This window comes from Brachycentrus maculatus, unplaced genomic scaffold (genome assembly GCF_059751285.1).
Source record: "Brachycentrus maculatus isolate JH-2025_06_01 unplaced genomic scaffold, ASM5975128v1 h1tg000946l, whole genome shotgun sequence".
Taxonomy (NCBI): Eukaryota; Metazoa; Arthropoda; class Insecta; order Trichoptera; family Brachycentridae; genus Brachycentrus; species Brachycentrus maculatus.
The window spans coordinates 29,959-52,878 of NW_028281668.1; the positions used below are offsets into that span (position 1 = coordinate 29,959).

Consider the following 22,920-nt stretch of genomic DNA (forward strand, 5'->3'; position numbering starts at 1 on the left):
CGAAGAATGTTTCCGAAGACACAGTGGTGTGGCGTTCTATTCTCTCTGTCGAACCGTGCGAGGAAGCGGCATGATGGTTATTTAGTTTTTTTTTTTTTTAAATATCAAAATACATTTTATATTACCTCCCAATAAATTACCAAAAGCTTAAATTTTCCACTGATTGGTAATTTGTTCATGATCATGTGTAAAAATTCATATGAGATGTTTATGAAAAATGTCTATGACAGTTGTGTAAATGCTGATTGTCTATTGGATATGCTTTGTATTATTTTAATGATTTAATAGATTAAAAAATCTGAGAAACATTTTGAATTTTTCAATTAAAGTACGAGGTATAATGTATTATACATAATTAATGTTGTATATTATTGTTGTTTTCAGGCAGAGGATGGGCCCTTCCACAGGACTTCGGATACGATGAAAAAAATGGTAAATATTTATGCAAACATTATTGATATCATTTATTATATCGGACCAGTCTGATGATGACCAGACCAGTCTGATGATGTCGGTAACGACGAAACCCGGTCGCTGGTCAAATAAAAATAAAGTGGAAAAGCTAAAAATATTGGTTTTAATCTAATAATATATTATTATATCGGACACTGGATTATTTACCCTACGAGAAACTTAAAAGGAATAAGCTTAATAAACACTTTATAAATCCCTCTACTGATGGCGTAACAATCGACCATAATTTATGAATGTATCGAAAACCTTACCGGTATGAGGAAGGATCTAAGACCATATACAGTATACAGGAATTCATACAATATGTGCATGTTCAATAATGGGCAGAATGGTGAACATTACACAAGTTGTAAAGTGATCACTTAAGTCAATCAAATGCCAGGTCTTAAGCCCTGAGATGCTCAGGCTTCCATCGTCTTTCATGAAAAAGGGGAAAATGATACATTTTTCACATTAAGTTGAGACACTTTTAAAATATGTCGCTCACTCCTTTCAAGAACGTCATAAATAAAAAAACGTGCTTTTTCAGGAGAACGTTTTTAAAGACAAAATATAAAACAATGTATTAAAAATAAATATCAAGCCGCTTATTAAACTTTTTACTGTGCAACAAATATTTTTAGGTAAAACCTGAAGGTTTTTTCTACATTTGAAAAATATTTAGTATATTTTAAAAAATAATTATACAATATCTTTTCTTCAAAATGCAAAAACAACACTTTCTGCCCTGTAGCGGGTAAATATTAAGTAAAAAATATGCCTCTTTTGCTGGGATATAGTACATTTTCTGTGCATTCCGAAAACATGCACAACTGAAAACTGTCGATTTTTTATTTATGACGTTCTTGAAAGGAGTGAGCGATATGTGTAAATTTAATGAAATGCTTTACTGTAGTCAGATAAACATATGAAATTGTGCTACATGCACTTTATTCCTTCAGTAGCGTGGAAAACTCCGTAGTTATTATTTAAATACCTGGTGCAGAATCTAGAATTCTCACGAATATTTGTCATTTTAAAAGGGATGGTTTTCTAAAATATAGTTTAGAAATAATGACAATGATATATTTATTGGAATCCTTTTCCTAAAAAATAAATGCCTTCATAGTCGCAGCCAGTTAGTGTATTTTAACAAGTGATTTTTAATAAAGCATTAATTTTTATTACATAATATTTTTTTGCTTAAGCATTCTACTGAACTTTCTACTAAGCATTTTGTTATTTTATTTTTTAGACTCGTTTGTTTCTTACATTCGATTTGGTTAATTCAAACATCACGTTTTTAAGCATCTGTTATCTTACTTTATTTTGTACTTTTACCATTGTTTTTACTTTATTTTGTATTGTTGAAGTCTACATAACCGATGTTCAGTAAATTTTGAGAGATGTTTTATTTTTTTAGATATTATTTTCTTAATACTAGTTTCATATTCTTGACTTTGTGCTACCTCTCTTATTTGTTCAGTTTAATTATCGCTTTCATTTATCAATTTATCCTTCAGTTCATTTTTTTTTAGTATAAAAACCCTATGGGCAATTAAAGGATTTTAGCACTTATCCCCTGTATTCTACCTTCATCCAGTAAAAATATCCTTCAGTAAATTACCATCGTTCTAGACGCATTTGTCAAAAATCAATAAACAAACAGAATTTAACATGGATTGGGTATAGGGGATGAGTTCCGGCCTAATATTTTTTGTATTAAACTACATTAATAGATAAAATACTAACTGGTTTTGTTAATACGGATATGAGACATTTTAAAGGCAAACAAATATAAAAATTCTTCCGCCTCTAACTTCTCAATGGTGCATAGGCCATCGCAATAAATGAATTTAACAAAAAATAATTCATATCAATATTTTTAGTTTATCAGCCCTACGCTTTAAACCGCTGCAGCGCGCTGATGTAATATGAAATATAAATTTAATAGTCCTAGAATACTTAGAATTAAATAAATATCATCTTCATCATAGTGTAAGGCCTTGTGGCCTGTTTTAAAAAGGGATTACCCTCCTGCGATGTCGATTCCCTGTTGTCAATCCATCTCTTTTGTGGTCTGCTCGGAAGTCGTCTACCTTGGGGATGGCCGTGCAGTACGATGTAGGGAAGTCTAGATGGTTCCATTCTCCATATATGCGCATACCATTGTCTTCCCCAACTAACGACATCTTCGATCTTTTTCTTATCCTGGTGTTCTTTATTTTTTGACATCTCATCAAAGATGAAGAAGAATATGGAAGTCTGGGCATTTACGGGGCTGACGACCGTCATAGGCTGGTTTAAGTGATCACTTTACACACGAGTAACATTCACCAATTCTACCCATTATTGACAACCACACTACTCAAATTCTTGGAAGTTCTGTATATATGAACCAATTTAGAAACCTTGTTCTTGAATCACTAGAACTTCACTAGAGACATCTATTGGTGAGATGTAAAGAAGATTTTTACTAAGCAGAAACTCTTATATTAGTATGTGAGGTCCAAATCCTGGATTATAATCACACACATGAGAAACGCCAGAAAGTACCATTTTCATTTTTATTATTTAAGCTTATAATTTGACTAGACAATTTATTTACAACATTTTGAATTTGTCCAAATACTTGTTCACAAAATCTGGATTATCTCCAATTACAGGAGATTATCTCCAATTACAGGTGTTCTTTATTCCATCTCGTAGACTCTTGCCAGATGTGCTCCTTAGAGTCTTCATTTCTGACACTGTTAACGTGTTTTTGTTACTGCAGTGTCCGCTGTGCATACCATCCCATATGTCATGATGGGTCGCACACAAGTTTTATACATTTTAATTTTGCTGCCGACTTTCGTGACAGGGTTATCGAATAGAATTTTTCAGGCATCCTGAGATGGCTGCAGCATTGTTTGCCACGTTTTGAAATACATACATATTAATGAATTTTTATTAAGTATGTAGGTATGTACCTAACGACAAATAAATCACAGCAGAAACTGGTCATATGTTATAGGTAAAAAGGCAGCCTAAGTATGCGTATTACACTAATGATTTACATCCGTTCAAGAGCAATTTAAAGTATGTAAAGCTGTTGTTACACACAATAATAAAGAATTAATATAAACATGGAGTAGGTACATAAAATAAATTAGCATATTTTATCAGATTGTATGTACAGCGAAACAATGGTGTACGAACGGAACCGAGTGCCATAATACCTAATTGTATACTGATATAAAATATTCCACCTTATCAAAGTTTGCAGTTCTGATGTCTCAAAAGATTTATCATTCAAAAGCTACGTTATGAATGATACATCCTTCGTCCGATTTTTTATCAAAATGTCTAAACCAAATTTTTTTGATATCTTATCATAGATGGAGAAAATATGGAAGTTTGGGTATTTACAGGGCTCATGACCTATCATAGGCTTGTTAAGCGATCACTTTACACACATTTAACATTCACCATAGATGGCTCCTAGCGTGTAACATTTCTGTAAGGTGTAACAATCCATGTGTGTAAATAATAAAAAGTTTTTATTTTAAAAACTTTGATATCCCAACAAAGATGAAGAAGAATATGGAAGTCTGGGTATTCACAGGGCTTACGACCTATCATAGACTGGTTAAGTGATCACTTTACACACATGCAACATTCGCCATTCTACCCATTATTGACAACAACACAAATAAATTTTTGGAACTCCTAGATATATGATTAATCTCATGACACAGTACATTGAGCTCATAACAGTCACCTATGGTTGGATTGAGAAAACTTTTATTTAGCAGAGACCCTTTTATTTTGATGTATGCAAAATCCGAACCCCGGATTATTTTAATACGTTGAAAAACGCATTAAAACATGATTTTTCAATTTTCAGTCATTTTTATTCACAACATTTTGAGTGTGTCCAAATACTAGTTCACAATTCTAGATTTTCTCCATTTAAGAGATATTTGAAAAAAAAGACATCTCAACATAGATGAATAACAATATGGAGATATTATTATTTACGCGGCTTATGGCCTGTTAAAAGCTTATGTGGTCACTTTAAACACGTGTAACATTTACCATTGTACCCATGATTGACAACCACAATACTCAAACTAGGACACAAAATGCCGAACCTTCTTCTAGTGGAACGTAAGGTCTATTGACGACAGTCAACAGTCCAACTTCTCCTGAAGATTTTTACGTGGTTTCCTCCCAGCAATGAGCAAATGTTAAGAAGTTCCTGATTGGCCCACACTAGATTATTCCTCCTTTTCCCAACACAGATTACAATAAAACATTAATTTTAACTAAAGAAGAAACAAAAAACCCATCTATAAACCTTGTTCATAATAAGTAAGGTAAATAATAATGGTAATGCAGCTCCCATTTAAAAAAAACACACTACTCAAAGTTTTCTTCTTCTTCTTATTTTAATGGTTTTTCACCCATTTAGGGTGTTATAGCCAGTGTCGAGTTATTACTCAATGTTTTGGAACTCCTAGATATGGCATTTTATACAGAATGTTTTATTGTTTCAAGGACCTAGTCAGTGGTGGAAGCAGTATAACACGTGTGTCGGGAAGCATCAAAGTCCCATAAATATCAATCTGCTGACTGTGAAGGAACGGAAACTCCCTCCAATGGAACTCAGAGGATTTTCCGACAGATTGGATGGGGTGGTCGTCAGTAACAATGGTCATACAGGTACATATGAATTATTATTTAATTTTCTCTTGAGATGGCAATAATTTTTTGTCCGCCTCTATAGTATAGTGAAGTTTACTCTTTTTTGTTCAATATCACCTGGACTACTCACCTCATCATCGTGTTATTAACGATGAAGATAACTCTGCTTCTTTACGATACAGTGACTTAAGGCCGAGATCTCGGGCGTTCAAATCATAACGAGTTCGGCCGCGCTGAGGGCTAAACGTCTATTCATGCTTTTTTCTTCAGGATGTATGCATATGGTATTATAATTGTGGAGGTCCTCGTCAAAACGTTAAGATTCCATTATAAATGAATTAAGTATTCAGGAATTGTAGCTTGTAAAATTGTTACGTTTTGGTGCGATTTAATGATTTCATATTGATTTAACACAGGATTGGTCGCGTTTTGTTGCAACTTTAATTAAGATTTCGATAGAATACAGTGAATTTAAAGATTTTTTCTGCAATATTGGAAATGTAACTTTTTGGTGAGGATATTGAATAAATATTTTTTATGTTTTTTTTAAACTCTTTACCTTTCAATAACTCTTTTCTTTTCATAACCATATATTTATTTCGAAGATGAACGCGGGTCTGTGGTTGCCCATATATGGTATATATGGTATATATGGTTTAAGACAACTCTGAGCCGATTCGATGCAGTGCCCTATGCACCACAAGCTGCGAATAATGGTTAGAAGAAGAAATCGCATTCAATTTCATGAAATAAATCTTAAGTTTTGGAGAGATAAAACCGTCGTCGATTTCTGTTCATCGATCGATTTCATCGCCTTTTGAAATATTGATTTAAAAGTAAAACCGTTCGCGATTTCTGTCCATCGATAGATTTCATCGCCATGCGGAATATTGAATTACAAGTAAAACTCCATTCATCAATCTGTGATTAGTAATACACAATTCATGATTACTTAATAGGTACATTATTCAGGTAATAATTATTTATTATTCATAGTTACGCATAACTCGTTGTGAATCTGCAATAATGACCTATGACCGCGCTCAAATGTTCGCCCCCTGGCGGTCCATTTCGTCAATAGTGAGTTTTACCAAGCCAAAGTACAATGGAACCTCTTATAACGAGCATAATTCGTTCCAGCATCTTACAAAAAAATACGTGAATAAAAATGTGAATTTGTCACAAATAAATTATCCTTTTTAACTAGAAAACTGTCTTAAGACGTTTTTGGCGAAGCTTCAAAATTTGGCGAATATGTGTCACAGCATTATCATTGAATAAATTTGTAGCAGGAATAGACACCTCCTTATAAGGGCGATGTTTCTTAATGTACGATGCAACAGTTTCTCGTGCTTTCAGCATTTTTCTTATTGTGCTAGAAGATTATTGCTCTGCTACTTCCTCCTCCTCCATAGCAAGCTCTTCTCCATAATTTCTTGCTGTGAAACACGATGTAACTCCATAAGCTCTTCACTGGCCAGCTCTTGACTATGATCTTTTACAAGCTCTTCAATATCGTTGTAATCCACTCGAGTCGCGGCTCATAAGTGAATGTCGTGAAAAAGGGACTTGCCCTTTCTCTGTAACTCGTTATGCGAAACATTGCTCGTTAAGGGAGCAGCTTTTTCAGATTTTTTTGCTCGTTATGTGAATTACTCGTTATGAGAGATTCCACGGTATTATCAAAGGACGTTGCGAGATGTTTACCACGTTTTCGCGGCCGAATGATATTTGGGCTTCGGGATTCCGAGCGTGAGATTTCGGGCCTTCCAAGCAGGCCTTCTGTGACCTGAATACTTGCAATAATAATAATGATGTTACGAATGGAATAAGAAAGCGGACAATCGTTGATTTGACGATGGCCGACATGAAATTGAATCTTTGGCACTGTTCGATACATACTTATTATACGGCTGTCCAAACTTAAAACACAGTAAGGGACATTTTTTGTAGTACTTTTTTTGCATTTTTGGACTAGTAGACTACTTAGTCCAAAAATGCAAATAAAACGTACTACAAAAAATGTCCCTTACTGTGTTTTGAGTTTGGACAGCCGTATTCTTTTAAGGCCGAGATCTCGGGCGCTCTAATCACAACGCGTTCGGCCGCGCTGAGGGCTGAACATATATTCACGATTACATGTTTTTTTAGAGTACATATTGGTATTTGACTTTTTATTAGAATGTTGGGTCTTTAAGCCCAATAAACGATAAATCGTAACTTAATTTAGTCTAAACCTAGGTAACATTTAACGTAATAGAATTTTTTGCATCAAACACCGTTTATGAGTTGAAAATTTTTTTTTTCGAAATATATACATGATTTTGAAAAGAAAAGAGTTATTGAAAGGTTAGGAAAAAGATATATGTAAAAATATTTTTTCAATACGTATTCTAAAAAAAATCTTATTGGATTACACACACAAAAAAATGTGCACAGAGACAAGTCTTGGTCCTGGCGCAGCCGGTCGTTTACTAAATTGTATGATTGCGAGTACCTACCATTTTAAACCGTTTATTTTTTTATAACTAGCTGAACCCTGTATTCCTGTGGTTCAGTCTGGTCAAATGGAAAAGAAAAATAGAAACAGTACTCATTTCTAATACTTACATATAATTAATTTCACAATGCTTGTGAGTATACAACATATTAGAAACTGTCGAGAAACACGTTGTCCGCCATGAGCAATGCTTAGTATTGCTGTTACGTTCAATAGATAGCGCTGCCAGCAGGGTAAAAAAACTATTTTTTAATCTGTATTAGATTATATTTACAAATCGGTGCCTTAGCGAACAAATGTAGCATAACAAATCAGCCATGCAACTGAAAAAATGTAACAAAACAACTCATAAATTACCCAACCCAGATTCTTTTATCGGCTTTGATTCACCAATCAATGCCCAGAAATGCAGCCATCTCTGTTCAATATACATGTCGTGATTGCGCTTTGTATAGAAATGCAAATGCATCGAGTACCTACCTACCTTAAAGATAAACTCATCGAAATTGAAAAGTTATAAATCAAATAAAAGCATTGAATTGCGAAAAAAATAGGGCAGCCCTCATAAACACGATTACCCTGCATGTGAAGATAACATTGGGCTAAGAATGATATGGACAATAATGATTCTAAGCATTGTGGCAGGCACATCTTAAATGTATTTAGATGTGGTACATTTTACATGTGATATATATTTGTATTTAAACTTTAAGAAAAAATCCAATTTAACTAATGAACAATGAAATAAAAATACGATTATTTATCAAGTGTTTTATATAAATAATTTAAAAATGTTAAATACCGACTGGTCAAATTAGAAGTACACCTAATGTGTATAATTTGGAAGAATTCTTACATATTTATGTACATACATATTTATGCTCAAGTGGAACAAACTATTTATGTTACGAAAAGTTCTCAACAGATGGAAGCACAATCTGTCGGTTCCAACTAATATACGAATAGGATTATTACAAAACTGAATGTATTAAAAAATTAATGCAATATAGATGTTCAATTAGGCGAGTGTTTTTGCCTAGAATTTTCACTCATGAATTACATGAAATTATAGTAACTTTAAACATAAAGAGTAAATCCACTCACAAGTAGGCATAGGCTATGAAACTCATAAAGTTGAAGCCTGAGTAGGGACATGATAAACGGTGTTGCATGAGCCGTAGCTAGATTTCAGAGTCACTTGGACGTTAGGTAATTAAAAAAAAAATAGATGTTCAATAATGGTTGATTGCGAACGTTGCCCGGTGTATGAAGTAATCATATAATTCCGTCAGTAACAGGTTGCAAACCCTGTATTGCTCAGTTTTCTATATTTCCTTCACAAAATAATCGATACTTTACCTCTGTTGAGACACCTTTAAATATATATTTTTTAAATTCAGGATGTTATTTAAATAATAATAATTATCGAATTAACAAATGCCAAATCATTCACGGCTAATAGAGACTTTGCATTAAGGGGAATGTGTTGCATTCTTCATCCAATCCAATCTCTTGAAGGAATCCTCTATTGTAGAAAGGACAATAAAAGATGGTCTAAAATCTTTTTGCCACCTTTACAACAGATTAGTTTATATACATCATCATCATTCAAGCACTGCCTTGCAATTTGTGTAAATTCCGCTTTAATATGCCACTTTGCATTAATAGTTTCAATATCACAATTACATAATTGCTTGGAATGAAGAACTACACTTTTCCCTTGACTTTTTGTATGTTCATTTGCAATATTCATTCTTTTTAGTCATGCTGAAGGTAGAAAACCACGAACAACCAAGTATAGCAGGAGGTCCTCTCTTCTCAGATTATGTCTTCAGTCAAATGCATTTTCACTGGGGAGACAACGACAGTATTGGAAGTGAAGACAAAATAAATAGCAGAGCGTAAGTGTGATTATTTTGCATAATTTTAATGGAAGCACTAACTTTGTGATTTTTCATTTCATAATTAAAATGTAACTTTGTTTTAAAATAACTATACATATTTTATTATAACTTAATTATAATGTCTACTGGTTTCGAAGCTAACCACTTCTTTATCAAGACTGATAATTACTATTAATTGATTAATGCTCAGTCTTGATAAAGAAGCGGTTAGCTTCGAAACCAGTAGACATTATAATTAAGTTATAATAAAATATTTAGAGTGATTTAAAAAAAAAACATTTTAAATATGTAATATTTTATAATAAATGTAAAATTTCAACTTCAGAATACTTGTGTATTTTTAAATATGTTTGTAAACAAGTTATAAATGATATTAGCATTGTATTCTTTCGATAAAACTTTAACGTTTACATTTTTATCAATTGCTTCGTTTACTAAATTTAATGAAGTTGAGTGATCGGAGAAAGCTATTTGATCTGATTAACTTATACCAGATTTTAAACAATTTAGACTGTCTCTTGTTATTGCAATTGTCTGCCTCTGTAGTGTAATGGTCAGCACGCTCGGCTACCGTTCTGGAGGTCCCGGGTTCGATTCCCAGGGGGGGTCAAATAAATATAAGTAACTTTTCACTGTAATATTTATTCAATATTACCCTTGACTAGTACCTGTAGCGGAGGGCTGATCACCTTTCCTTTAGGTGTTCACGATCAAGATAATACTGCGTTTATATGATGCAGTGCCCTATGCAGAATCGGGGTGCGGATAATTGTTATTACAGGTGATAAATATTTATGCCCCAACCAGAAACACGAGAAAATGTCAAATATTTTATTTTAATAACAGCCGGACAGTGTCAGGATTCAATCCTCCTATTCACCGAATGCAAAACCTCGGTAATGATTTGGTAGACCATACCGATATCTAGAATATGTCACTTCCTAACTATAAAGCAAGAATGATTACAGTATTTCAGGTTGATGTATAATTTATGTATTAATTTTAAATCAAACACAGATTTTTTGAGTCTACTAAATGATGTATAATTCCTTGTCTTTTATGTTCATCCTTGTTTAATATACTTAAAGAGATTATTATGTATTTTATATAACAATTATTATATGTCATATATTTATTATGCACAAATTAGCTACGGCCGTAAATAAATGAAAAAAATGCTAATAATTTGACTCTTTCATTTGCAGTTTTCCCATGGAGCTCCACATGGTATTTTACAAATCGGAATATGGTGACGCCAAGAATGCGTTGGACCACAAAGATGGATTGTGTGTTCTGGCATTCTTTTTTGAAGTATGTAAAAATTTCCATAAGTTATTAAAAATTCTTGAATTCTCAAGATTAAATAAATACTACAGCTCACATTTAAAGTTTGTTTTTGCACTTTTAAAATATTCACTATAAGATATTTTAATTTTATGTGTACGTGTTAAATTTACCATATACCTATGTAAAATATTACTACTTGAGCCCACATCATATGTAAGTACACATTTGAACCTTTGTGAACTTTCATGCTTAGTAAAAATGTATTTCTTTTTAATTTAACTCATAATAATAATAATAAATACTGTGAAACATCAACATGAAGTCAGTCAAATTCGTAATGTAATTTACTGGCCATTTTTGTTGAATAATCAAATGTTGTTCCATTGCTTTATGATATCCACATTCATGTTCAAATGTGCATTAAAAAAAAAACAGCCAGGGTATGGTATTCCATACCCTGGTTATTATTATATCAGCTCATGACAACTTCGACAGTCCTAGTTCAAGCTAACATTTTAAACACTTATTTCTTATTTGTTTCTTTTCAGTTGGACAGATTCAAGCACCCTGCTTATGACTTGGTTACAGCAGCCCTTACCAATGTAACGGAGCCACATACATCGATGCCATTATCGTCATCTTTGAGTTTCTTTGAACTTATGCCATATGATTTGGACCACTATTTCACATACAACGGGTCGCTAACAACTCCTCCTTGTTCCGAAGTCGTTACGTGGATAGATTTCGAACAGCCCATCAGATTATCGCATGACCAAGTGAGTAAAAAAAATTGTGATGTCAATAGAATAACAACATTTTGAGTGTGTCCAAATACTTGTTCAAAAAATCTGGATAATCTCCAATTACAGGAGCTATTTTCATATTATTTTTTGACATCATAGGCTGGTTTTTCACTTAAGAACTTCCAAGAATTTGAGTAGTGTGGTTGTCAATAATGGGTAGAATTGGTGAATGTTACACGTGTGTAAAGTGATCACTTAAACCAGCCTATGACGGTCGTCAGCCCCGTAAATGCCCAGACTACCATATTCTTCTTCATCTTTTATGAGATGTCAATAGAATAAAATTGAATATGAGCAAAGGCACAATTGTTTTTTCCCGGTTACTCAAAATTAACATTTTTGATATTTCAAATAGATGAAGAAGAATATGGAAGTTTGGGTATTTACAGGGCTTACCACCTGAGTTAGTTAAGTAATGACGTTACAGACTAATTCTACCCATGATTGAAAACCACACTACTATTTCTTTTACTATAGCAGTGTCAGATTGATAGATACATATATCTAAAAGTTAAAAAAATTTGACAATCCAGATTTGTGAACAATTATTTAGACATACTCAAAATGATGTTCTCAAAATTAAATTATCAAATGGTATTAACACTCTCGCTAACATTCTTAGCTTTTAAATTGAGGTTTTATCATGCTGGAATAATGAATAGAAAAATAAATAAACAAATATCGCTCACTCCTTTCAAGAACGTCATAAATCAAAAATCGTCAATTTTCAGTTGTGCATGTTCGGAATGCCCAGAAAATGTACTATATCCCAGCGAAAGAAGCATAATTTTAACTTAATATTTACCCGCTACAGGGCAAATAGTGTTGTTTTTGCATTTTGAAGAAAAGGTATTGTTTGATTATTTTTTTTAATATACTAAATATTTTTCAAATGGAGAAAAAACCTTCAGGTTTTACCTAAAAAGATCTGTTGCACAGTAAAAAGTTCAATAAGTGGCTTGATATTTATTTTTAATACATTGTATTATATTTTTAAACTTAAAAAACGTTCTCCAGAAAAATCAAGTTTTTTGATTTATGACGTTCTTGAAAGGAGTGAGCAATATGTGATATAAATAATTGTATATTTTTTCATCTTTTACAACAGTAACAAAAATATTTTTAATTGCAGATTGACAGTTTCCGAAGAATGCGTTCGGACCACGGCCGAATTACTCACAACTTCAGACCGTTACAGCCACTTGGCGATCGTATAGTTCTATACAATACTGAAAGGAATGGATATTTTGACAACTCTATAGATGAATATGAAATCTCTCCTACCTTCGTCCCGATACTTCCGCAGCCCGAATATGAGATTGTGCCACATACAGAAACAAAACCGAAAAACAGCGCAATTTGCACGAGAAATTCCAAGCTATATGTAATACTCATTTTTCTATGTATTTCGGTGTTAAATTAAAACACACTAATATTGTGATTGCTATCCATTAAAACAAATCAGTAGAATTTTAAACTAAAATACTCAAAATGGTATATTTTTAATGTCTCAAGGTGACATGGTTAAAAATTATGTAAGATATGTATAAGTCATATAAGACAACATTGATAATCAATAGCTTATAAACATTCGGAAAAAAATAAGGTATGTACCTTAATAAACATTTGGAAAAAAAATTTAATACTGTTTTTGATATACATAGTTGCACAATATTTTTTACCTATAATGCCAGCTATGTTACTGTAAGGCTTAAACATTTATCAAAATATGATGATTTTGTTCTGCAAAATTCACAAAATTTCTGTTAAGATAACAGGTCAGTAAATTTATCTTGAGCATAATTCACAAATTGTTACATATGTAGATATTTGCTACAGATGCTTCAAATCACATCTTGTTTATTAGTGAAATTATATTTCAAACAAACAAAATGAGTGAAAAACAGATCAACTACAAAATAACCAAAAGGGTAAAAAATCTATTTGTGGTGATGCATTGGAGATGAATAGAGAGAAATATGTAATCTGTTTTGGGTTTTAAATATTTGGTTTGAAGTTGAAAGGATAAAGCTGAAAATATGATGATTTATTTTTCAAAAAATAAAATACTTGAAAAAACGAAAAAAAACAAAACCACAATTAATGGCAATATCTCGATTGGATCAAATTGGAGTCTGAAAAAAAAAAAAAACATTAACGATTTCTGCAAAACATAAATTTTATTGATATCTCTTGAAATACAGTAAAAATACATTCAATTTAAATTTAAGGTTTGTGTGTTTTAAAATACTAATTTATATTTAACATCAAATAAACAAACTAATAAAAAAATAAATATAAAAAATTATCTTTGTTAAAATGTATTACACTGCAGCTTTTTAAAAGAAAGATTGTTTCAAATATTTTGTTAACTGTGGCATTACAGAAAAGAAATACATCATAAAGTATTGTGAATTATTATTTATAGAAATTGTAAATAGGTATATATGTAGTTTTAGAATTGCCTTGTGTAATTCCATATCTTTAACAATATGTATCAATTTAAAATTTAAATTATTATTCATGTGTGATATTAAAAAATATTTTACGTGTTTGACACATGCATGATAGCTGTTTTACATATCAATTTGCAGTGAAATCACAAAATATATTTTACATTTCATCGGCTATAATCTAAAAATGACTTCATATATTTTAAATTCCTCTTTGTCCTTTCATCTTGTCCGATGACTTGTATGATGTGTTTGTATTGAATTTTCATCACCTTGATAGTCCATCCATATTTTGAACTACCTGAGCAAATGAAAAAAACAAAAGATTCAATAAATGAGTATCAAAATACATTTTTTACACTAGTTATTTTGCACTGATAATATAATTAATTAATATTTAAGTTCATACATGTTTTCAAAATAATTTATATTTATTGCTTTGTACTTTTTTATAATTATGTAATTAGGTATTTTGAAAATAGTTTTTCCCAATGAAAAACATCAATTACAGGTATTTAAAAAAAAAACAATATTACCTTGAATAATAAGGCAATAAGTTTTGGAGTCTCTAAATATAGAATATTTATTCTATCAATAATTATAAAAAATATATATTATAATCATAGTATATTTTTATATTCTGAAATTCTTAATTTTTTAAAATAAATTGTGAGTTTGTTTATTTATATTTATGGCATAGAAAATAAAAAAAACCTTGATTTATTATATTTTATATACTTTATTTTAATTATTGGAATTTAAGGTCAAAAAATTAGGAGCTGAGATTTATTAAATATGTCATACAAAGACAAAGCAATTAAACAATGGCAAGAGAATATGATAGTCTTAAGGCATTTATAGAGCTTATGTCCTCTCATTGGCTGACTTAAAGCTGATTGGTTAACTGTTATATCTATATATTTTTGAACATCTATGGCGTTTGATTTTTCGGGAGTTTTTTTATATGTATTTACATTATCCATGCAACCATTTGTGTACAAGTTCACAAGTTCAAAGCAACACCTAGCGAGATCTTTGTGAAGATTAAACACTATACACATTGTAATTATGTACTAATAGAAGATTATTACTACATAATAATAACAGTTTTTTTGATTTTCTGTAAATGAACAAAGACTTTCATATTCCGTTTCCATAAATTTCTTCGTCTTTGTGAGACATCTATAATAAATGTTAGTACAATCCCTCAAAGGATATATTTGGCATTCCTAATCTATAAAGATTTAGAAATGACATTAATTCTTTTTTTTAGTACAAATGAATATAAAAAAAATTGGAACTTTGTTATTTTAATTTTTTTAAAATCTGTGTGAAAAATATTGATATGTATAAACATTTTTAAGAAGAATTTGAAGATGAAAAAGCGTTGTGCCAATGCCAAAGTCAGGAATTCTCATTTTCCAGTATTGATGGACAATGTGAAATATGTAAAGCAGAAAAAAGCTATATGTCAGATTTGTATTCACATATCTCAAATTATTGACTAATATATTTAACAATAAGTGTCACCTGTGAGGGAAACAATGAATCATGTCGATATGTTCATTATTGTAGACCAAATACAAATCTATTTTTTTTTTTGAACTGGGTTTAAGTAACACATCAAAGTTCAAGTAGCCCCGTTCTACGGTACCAATTTTAAACTTCCAACATCAACATATTTTATTTATACATTCATGACTTTGGTGTTGACATAATGATACGATATGTTTTATTTTATATAAGATTTAGATTACAGGAAAATTAATATTATCACATAATTTAAATAAATAATCAGTCATAGATTAAGAATATCACTAGAAATAACAATAAAAAATAGTGCAAATAATCATAATACACCAATTATAGTTAATTATCTGATATTCAGTATTTTATTCTAGTATTTTGCACTGCAGTGGGGGAAAGATGACATTTTCATGATTACAAATAATGTCAAACAAATGTAAAAGTACAACTAAAGTTTTGAGTCTGATTATATTTTACGTGACAATTATTTAGCCATGATCCATTGACCAATAAAAAAGCATGATTTTTACATGTATTTGATTAATTTTAGAAGTGAATACATGTTTGAAATAAAATGTATTTTTTAAAAACATTAATGAACGGGCGGTTTAAAAAAAAAGTAAATATTATACACTCTTTAGTATAAATTTTTGTAAGGACAGAAAAATGGCGACAATGGCACCCCCCTCACCGATAAGTTTGTAAAGGCGTAGCATTTTTTCATCAATATATTTTGGCTTGATACTGACCAAATCACATTAGCAAAAATACATGCTAATCTTTTGGTTAGAATGGTCAATGAATTAATCATTTTGTGAAATAAATAATTATCAAAACATTGTGTTATTGCCAGGTTTATCACAGTAACAAATGAATTCTATTATTGTAAGTGTTTAATGAAGTGACACATGCTTTTTATGATAGGATTATTTTTATATGGATAATAAATTAGGGGTATTATTTAAGAATTGATGCTTTCATTTAAATTATAAAAACATATTGATTATACATAGTTGCAAAACCACCATAGTAGTTTTACTAGTTTTAATTAAGAATATATTTAAATATCGCTTGTGATAATTAGAATATTTAATTTTAAATGTGGTACATATTTAGAAAAAAACCCACATACAATTGCATAGTTTTGACAATGATTGTAAGATGCCATTAATTGCAGATGTATGCCAAATTCAGAGACATCAAAATAGGAAGAAAAAAAAGGTATTATTGATAATTATACAATTATCAATAATACTAAAATTATATATTATTTTGAGAAATAAAAAGACTTTGTTTTTTTATCCGCTCACATTTTTATTAACCAACTAGTTTCGGCAACAACGTGTTGCCCTCTTCAAGGTTTAATTTATGACTCAGGGTTAGTAAAAATGTGAGTGGATCAAAAAACAAAGTCTTTTTATTTCTCAAAATAATATATCAATATGATCCACAAAGTTAATGCTTTCAATATTCAAAACATAATACCAAAATTGTTTTATTGATAATTATACAATTTTGTAATAGAATTTCATGTAATCTGAATTTTATTACCTATTTTCACGCTTTGGATTTAGCTTCTGCAGTCGCAAGGGAAACCATGGCTCCTATATTATCTTCCTGTCCTTCTTTAAGCCTCTCCCAGATTAATTCCGCAATAGCTTTTTGTGTTCTCATCTCCAATTTATCCAGCTTCTTAGCAACATCTCGCTTCAAGTCCCAGTCGGGTTTACGGGGTGCTAAATTTGTAATGTCAAGCTCTTCTATTACCACCTGTAAAGTAGAAAATAATGATTGAATAAAATATTTAAAACAAATCTAAAATGGTGTTTATGTACATTATTATGTTACCTTATTCTCAATCCATATATCATTTTTATTAAACAATATTAGATGGGTTGTAAAGACAAGATAAGAGACCTACGCCCAAGTATACTCTAGCGGCTATTTTATGTGAAATTCCTACACTCAAGATAACTCAGGCAAACTTTACCTGCAGAAAAAACCACTCCCAAATATACTCAGAGTGTACCGGTGAAAATAAATACGATTTATGGTATGTGGAAGCGGGGGAAGTGACGAGAGGGGGGAAAAGATCCGAAGAGATTCTTGGTACTGCTGCGAGCGCTGCAATGTAAGCCTTTGTGCTGATCCAAGCTGCAGAATTTACCATACCTTACTTTCTGTGATGCCTTGTATGATTAACGTAAGTTATTTATTTAGTATTTAATAACACATTTGTATTGAAATAAAGGATTAATACTGCTAGTAAAATGTGTCAATGATAAGAAATTGCTAAAAAATAGAAGGTTTGCTAATTATCATGGCAAACCAGTCATGTGTTCCTGCAATATTAGGAACAGGAAGAAAATCAAACAGTTAAGCCACTTACTTTAGTATTAGCGGCCTCTAGTTGGCTCTTAACTTCAGAGGTTACATCTCCCGGCTCTGCATTGGGTAGGGCAGATTCTTTAAGTGACTCATCTTGAGGTCTATAACTGCGAAACTTTGGCCTGAAAAACACAATAAATAGTAATAATACGCAGTTAGTAATATGCAGGTTTATCGTTTGTTATCAATACTATAAGGCAGTGTTCCACAAACTTTTTCTGTTCAAGGTACACCTGCCAAATTAAGAAATTGTTGAGGTACACCAAAGAAAAAACAAAGTTTATTTAATATTGGTTTATAATAAAAATTAATGTAAAGCAATAACATATATAACATATGTTTAATGCGAAATGTTAGCCTGTTTAACTGAGCGCAGGCGATCAAAATTTAGAGCAATAGATTATTCTCACGATGTGTTATTATTAACTGATAAATTAATATGAAAAATCACAAGACAATCGGTAACATTATTATTGAAATCTGTAGAGAAGTAAGGGAGATATAAAGGTTTAAACATTAGATATTTTAATAAAAAGAAAAACTGACACCGCTATACGTCATCAAATTTTACATCATCAGATGTGTTATGGGGCGTATCCCTTTATATATTTTTTATAGTGCTGTAATAGTGGTAGTGTGGATTCGTTTCTGTGACGTCATTCATACCAACCTACGAAAATAACGTGTTTACGAAGGCAAATTTTGCAAAAGAAAATGATGAATGAATATTGATTATATCGGCTGTTATAAAAACAAAAAAAGTGTAAAACACTATATTTTATAGGTTGAGTATGTTAAATTAGATATTCCTCCTTAGTGATAATACCCTATTGTTGAATACAGCTGTTATTTTCACAAAACTAAACTTTTTTCCGCAGCACACTAACTAATCACCACAGTACACCAGTGTGCCGCGGTACACACTTTGCGGAGCACTGCTATAAGGTACTCTTCCCAAGATGCAAGTGAATCCATAAGTCCACATTAGTCCCTGTTAAAGATAAAACTAAAAGGTTTTAGATTTAGCAGATGGACTAAACTTGGGTGAGTCAGAGGGGTGAAGCTAATTGAAGCATATCAATGCAAGATAAAGTGACACGTATTATAAGCAATGGGAACAGACAATTGTGGTGTAACAAATTCCCTTGCTAAAAATAAATCGACTGGCCATTTTTCTCATACAATAGGCGGGAAAACCATCATATGTATTTGCAGAAAAATTTCAACATCATACACAATACAAGTATTTTTTATATAAATCAATATTTAACAATGTAAATAGAGCCTTTATTTTGTTGTCTTCATTAAAAAAAGTACCTACAAAATTGTATGTTTAGTCTATGTACTTAATTTTTTATGGTCTATACATAATACCGGAGACATAAATGCTCTATTCATACAAAACATGTCACCATGGACTACTACTTTAGTTTCATGTACTAAGTTTCCTCTCCAAATTATACATTTGTAGGTTATTTTTTTTAAATAAACGATATAACCTTAATTGTAAAACATATCGTACAACTATAAAATCAGTTAATAATATAGGTATTCTTATTGATAATAATTTTAAAAAAAAAATGATTACTTGGGCAGTGATTCCACGGATTTGCCATCCGTCGTCTTGTCTTCGGAATCTTGTTTTCTTTTAAGAGATTTCAATCTTTCCTTCCTTTTCAATGCCTCGTCTTCCAGGGATCCAACTTTAGTTCCTTCCATGTCAAATAAATATTATTATAATATGTATGTTTTTATCTCACAACGAAACGATAAAAATGCTGGCTTGTTTTTAAAAATATTTTACATTCAAAACTGAGTTTTGACTTTTGGTTTAACATGCGGTGTTGCCAGTGTTAACACAATTTAACCATAAAGTATGATTTATATCCGATAGTACTTATCTACTTAAATAAACGCTTCTGTGTACTTTTTTGTTGTTTTGTTTTTGTGTATAGTGGTTTTTTTTATCACGTTTACGTCAAATAATATTCCTGAAATTACTGAAATTCAGACAATAATTTTAAATAGTTAAACTCTACGCTTGGAATTGGATTTTTTTATATTAATCTAGGTCTGATTATTTTTGAAATACATTTTAAATAAAATATTATTTATAATAATAATATACAAATAGATGCAACAATAATTTTGTCATAAAACTAGTTCGAATATTTTTATGGAAAAAATATGTTTAATACAGCTTTTGGATTATTAAAGCTAATCATATTTCTTAAAAATTAATATGACTTTTGTTTACGTGTATTTTGAATTTTATGTAGTTTGCGAAAAAAATATTTATCATTTGTTTCAGTTTTTTAGATGACTTAGAACTTCACATTCTTTTATTTTTATTTTTAGTGCATTCACACAAACATCAATGTAAGATAACTGCAAAGAACATCATCGTCGAATATTAACTCAAAGCCCTTTTGGTGAGTATTTTTTTTTGTACTTAATTGTTACCATAGGAATTATTAGGTATTACTGGGTATTATTATTAGGTATTATTAGGTAGAAAAATGACGAATAAGAGGATGATTTAAAAAAATCTCAGTGATGCATATGGCGCAGCATTGGATCGAAGCGAGGTTAATTAAATCAATAATTATATAAAGACAAGGTGATATTAGCCTTAAGGTGGAGACTGACCGGAGCATTTCGTCGTAACGTAACACGTTACAATGCGAGTATTCAGACAGTCAGTACACCGAGCCGAGCGCTCCATCCATAGTTTCGGATGCTCGCTGATGCTCGCCGCGAGCGATGTTACGACGTTATGTTACGACAAAATGCTCCGGTCAGTCTCCACCTTTACGTTTCAAATTCTTGAATATAGGAGTGATATAATACAGATGAAAGTGAAGAATATCAGAGTGAAGGAGATTTATGCTATTTGGAAAAAAATGGGGAAGGAAAAGTGGGTTTGCATACTTTATTTTACATTTCAATACCCCTTGGTATAATGACAGTAAGAAACAATATAACAGTCGTAGATAGGCAAAAAATATTTTAATTAAAAATTGATAGATATTGAAAATTTACCAATGGTTCATTATTTTGAAATACATAAATAAGGTACAAGAATTATAAAAAATAAAACAATAGTAAAAAACGCTGAATATATTGAATTCTCTTTTATTGATAATAAAATTGAACAACTTAAATATATATAAAACTACATATAAATCGTGTAATTTATTAATTTTCAAACATCTCATTATTTATCTTAACAATAAATAAATCTGGATATTGCGTAGGTACTTTTTTAATATATTTTATTTATTTCTGTAGAACTATAAGATTTTTTTAAATGTACAGTGATGTCTCGCATAAAGTAGTTAACTCGTTCCAGGAGCATGTTCGTTATGCGAAAAGTTTGTTTTGTGAAACTCGTTTTTCTATAACAATACATGTTTAAAAAAAATCGTTCTGTCGTTCAAAATATGGTACTATAACATTAGCCTCGTTATGTTTGGATGGTGAGTGTTGGTAAACTCCTGAACCACTCCCTATTTGAACAGAATGTCCTCGATGGCAGCAATTGAGATTGGTTGATTTGATTGCTCCTTCTCGTCGTCAGATGAAGCTTCTCTTTGAGTTTCATCATGTAGCTGGAGCTCTTCAGTTGTCAGTTCTTTACTACAGTCCGTTGTGTGAAGCGAGGATCGTTTTATGAGTCGCGTAATGGACGAACAGAAAGTTCGTTGTGCGCACCATTCGTTATCCGAGGCGTTAGTGTTGTGAGGCATCACAGTATATATGTTTGTATGCAAGTAAAGTGCGTCGATGTATTAAGCTCATATACTTCAATACAAATAAATTTACCCTCTGGATTTAATATTAATAACAAATATAGTATTTTATCAAATGATAAATACTTGTGATTTAATTATGATAAAAGAGATTAGAGAAATAGATACTTGCTAAATGAAATGTTATGTTCACTAACTAATTAACAAATAAAATTACAATGTAATAACTACTACGAGGCTGCGTACAGTAATAATAATAATTATAATAAACATTTTAATGGCAAACAATAATTCATGTATTCTCACTTAAATACTCGTAATGTCAGTATGAATGTATGTCAATAAATAATACTTATATATTAATATGTGAATATGAAACTTATCAAACTATAATTTTAGCATCTAAAATGTTAATAACGAAGTGTTATTAATGTCTTTACATGCTAAATTAAGATAATTCAATGAAATTCGTAGTGTGGAACAAGTTTGTAACAATTTTATCAGATTTTATGTACTTCTTTTGAAAATTTGAAAACTAAGCATATGTTGTATGCGTAAGCACATACATTTTAATTATGAAAACTTTTAAAAAAAACTTGTTCTTGGTGTTTATTAAAGACAATATTTATTTATGATTTTAATCTCAAAAAGCTACTTATTGAAAAGGAATCAAGGCCGGATGAACCCTTAAGCCCAAAATATTTATTAGCATACAGGCCCTCCATACGTGATACAGCCACACCCTGTTGGCACGTATTTACTTAGCTCATTTCTTCCAAAATTAAAGTTTTTTTTTTAATTTAAAGTGAAATAAATATTTTTTTAAAACTGAAATAAACATTACACGGTATAAGAAAATTTCGAAAATCTTAAGCTCCAGAATTAAGTCACCATTTTTTTTTCTTAGAAAATCATGGTTACCTACAAATTTAAGTATCTTTAAATTGTTTGTTTTAGTATACAGTAAAAGCTTTAAGTGAACTATTACTTCTCCCTTTTTTCCTAGATTTTCTTTCGGCTCAAAATGGCTTATCCCTTAATTCTTTTATCGGTCTCTAATTTTTATTTTATTTTATTGTGAAATATGAAAACATAAATATTTTACATATAATATATGATTAGAGCACTTTATTTAAGAGTATAAATTATTACTAACTATTTTCT

General features: G+C 30.8%; 2 protein-coding genes across 2 annotated transcripts; one reads left to right on the plus strand and one right to left on the minus strand.

Moving 5' to 3' along the window:
* The first annotated feature begins 389 nt into the window (after positions 1-389).
* Positions 390-13,941, plus strand: LOC148299785 (carbonic anhydrase 4-like). The gene is made up of 6 exons (XM_088275677.1): positions 390-432; positions 4,996-5,160; positions 9,405-9,543; positions 10,752-10,857; positions 11,382-11,609; positions 12,769-13,941. Exons 2-6 carry the CDS (start codon positions 5,097-5,099, stop codon positions 13,057-13,059), a joined length of 828 nt encoding a protein of 275 aa, XP_088131803.1. The 5' UTR covers positions 390-432; positions 4,996-5,096; the 3' UTR covers positions 13,060-13,941.
* LOC148299786 (coiled-coil domain-containing protein 12-like) lies at positions 13,922-19,875 on the minus strand. Its single transcript, XM_088275678.1, has 4 exons — positions 19,593-19,875; positions 18,006-18,126; positions 17,168-17,386; positions 13,922-14,390 (listed from the first exon to the last, which is right to left on the minus strand). The coding sequence occupies exons 1-3, from the start codon at positions 19,721-19,723 to the stop codon at positions 17,174-17,176; spliced, it is 465 nt and encodes a 154-aa protein (XP_088131804.1). The 5' UTR covers positions 19,724-19,875; the 3' UTR covers positions 13,922-14,390; positions 17,168-17,173.
* Between the last annotated feature and the right edge of the window lie 3,045 nt (positions 19,876-22,920).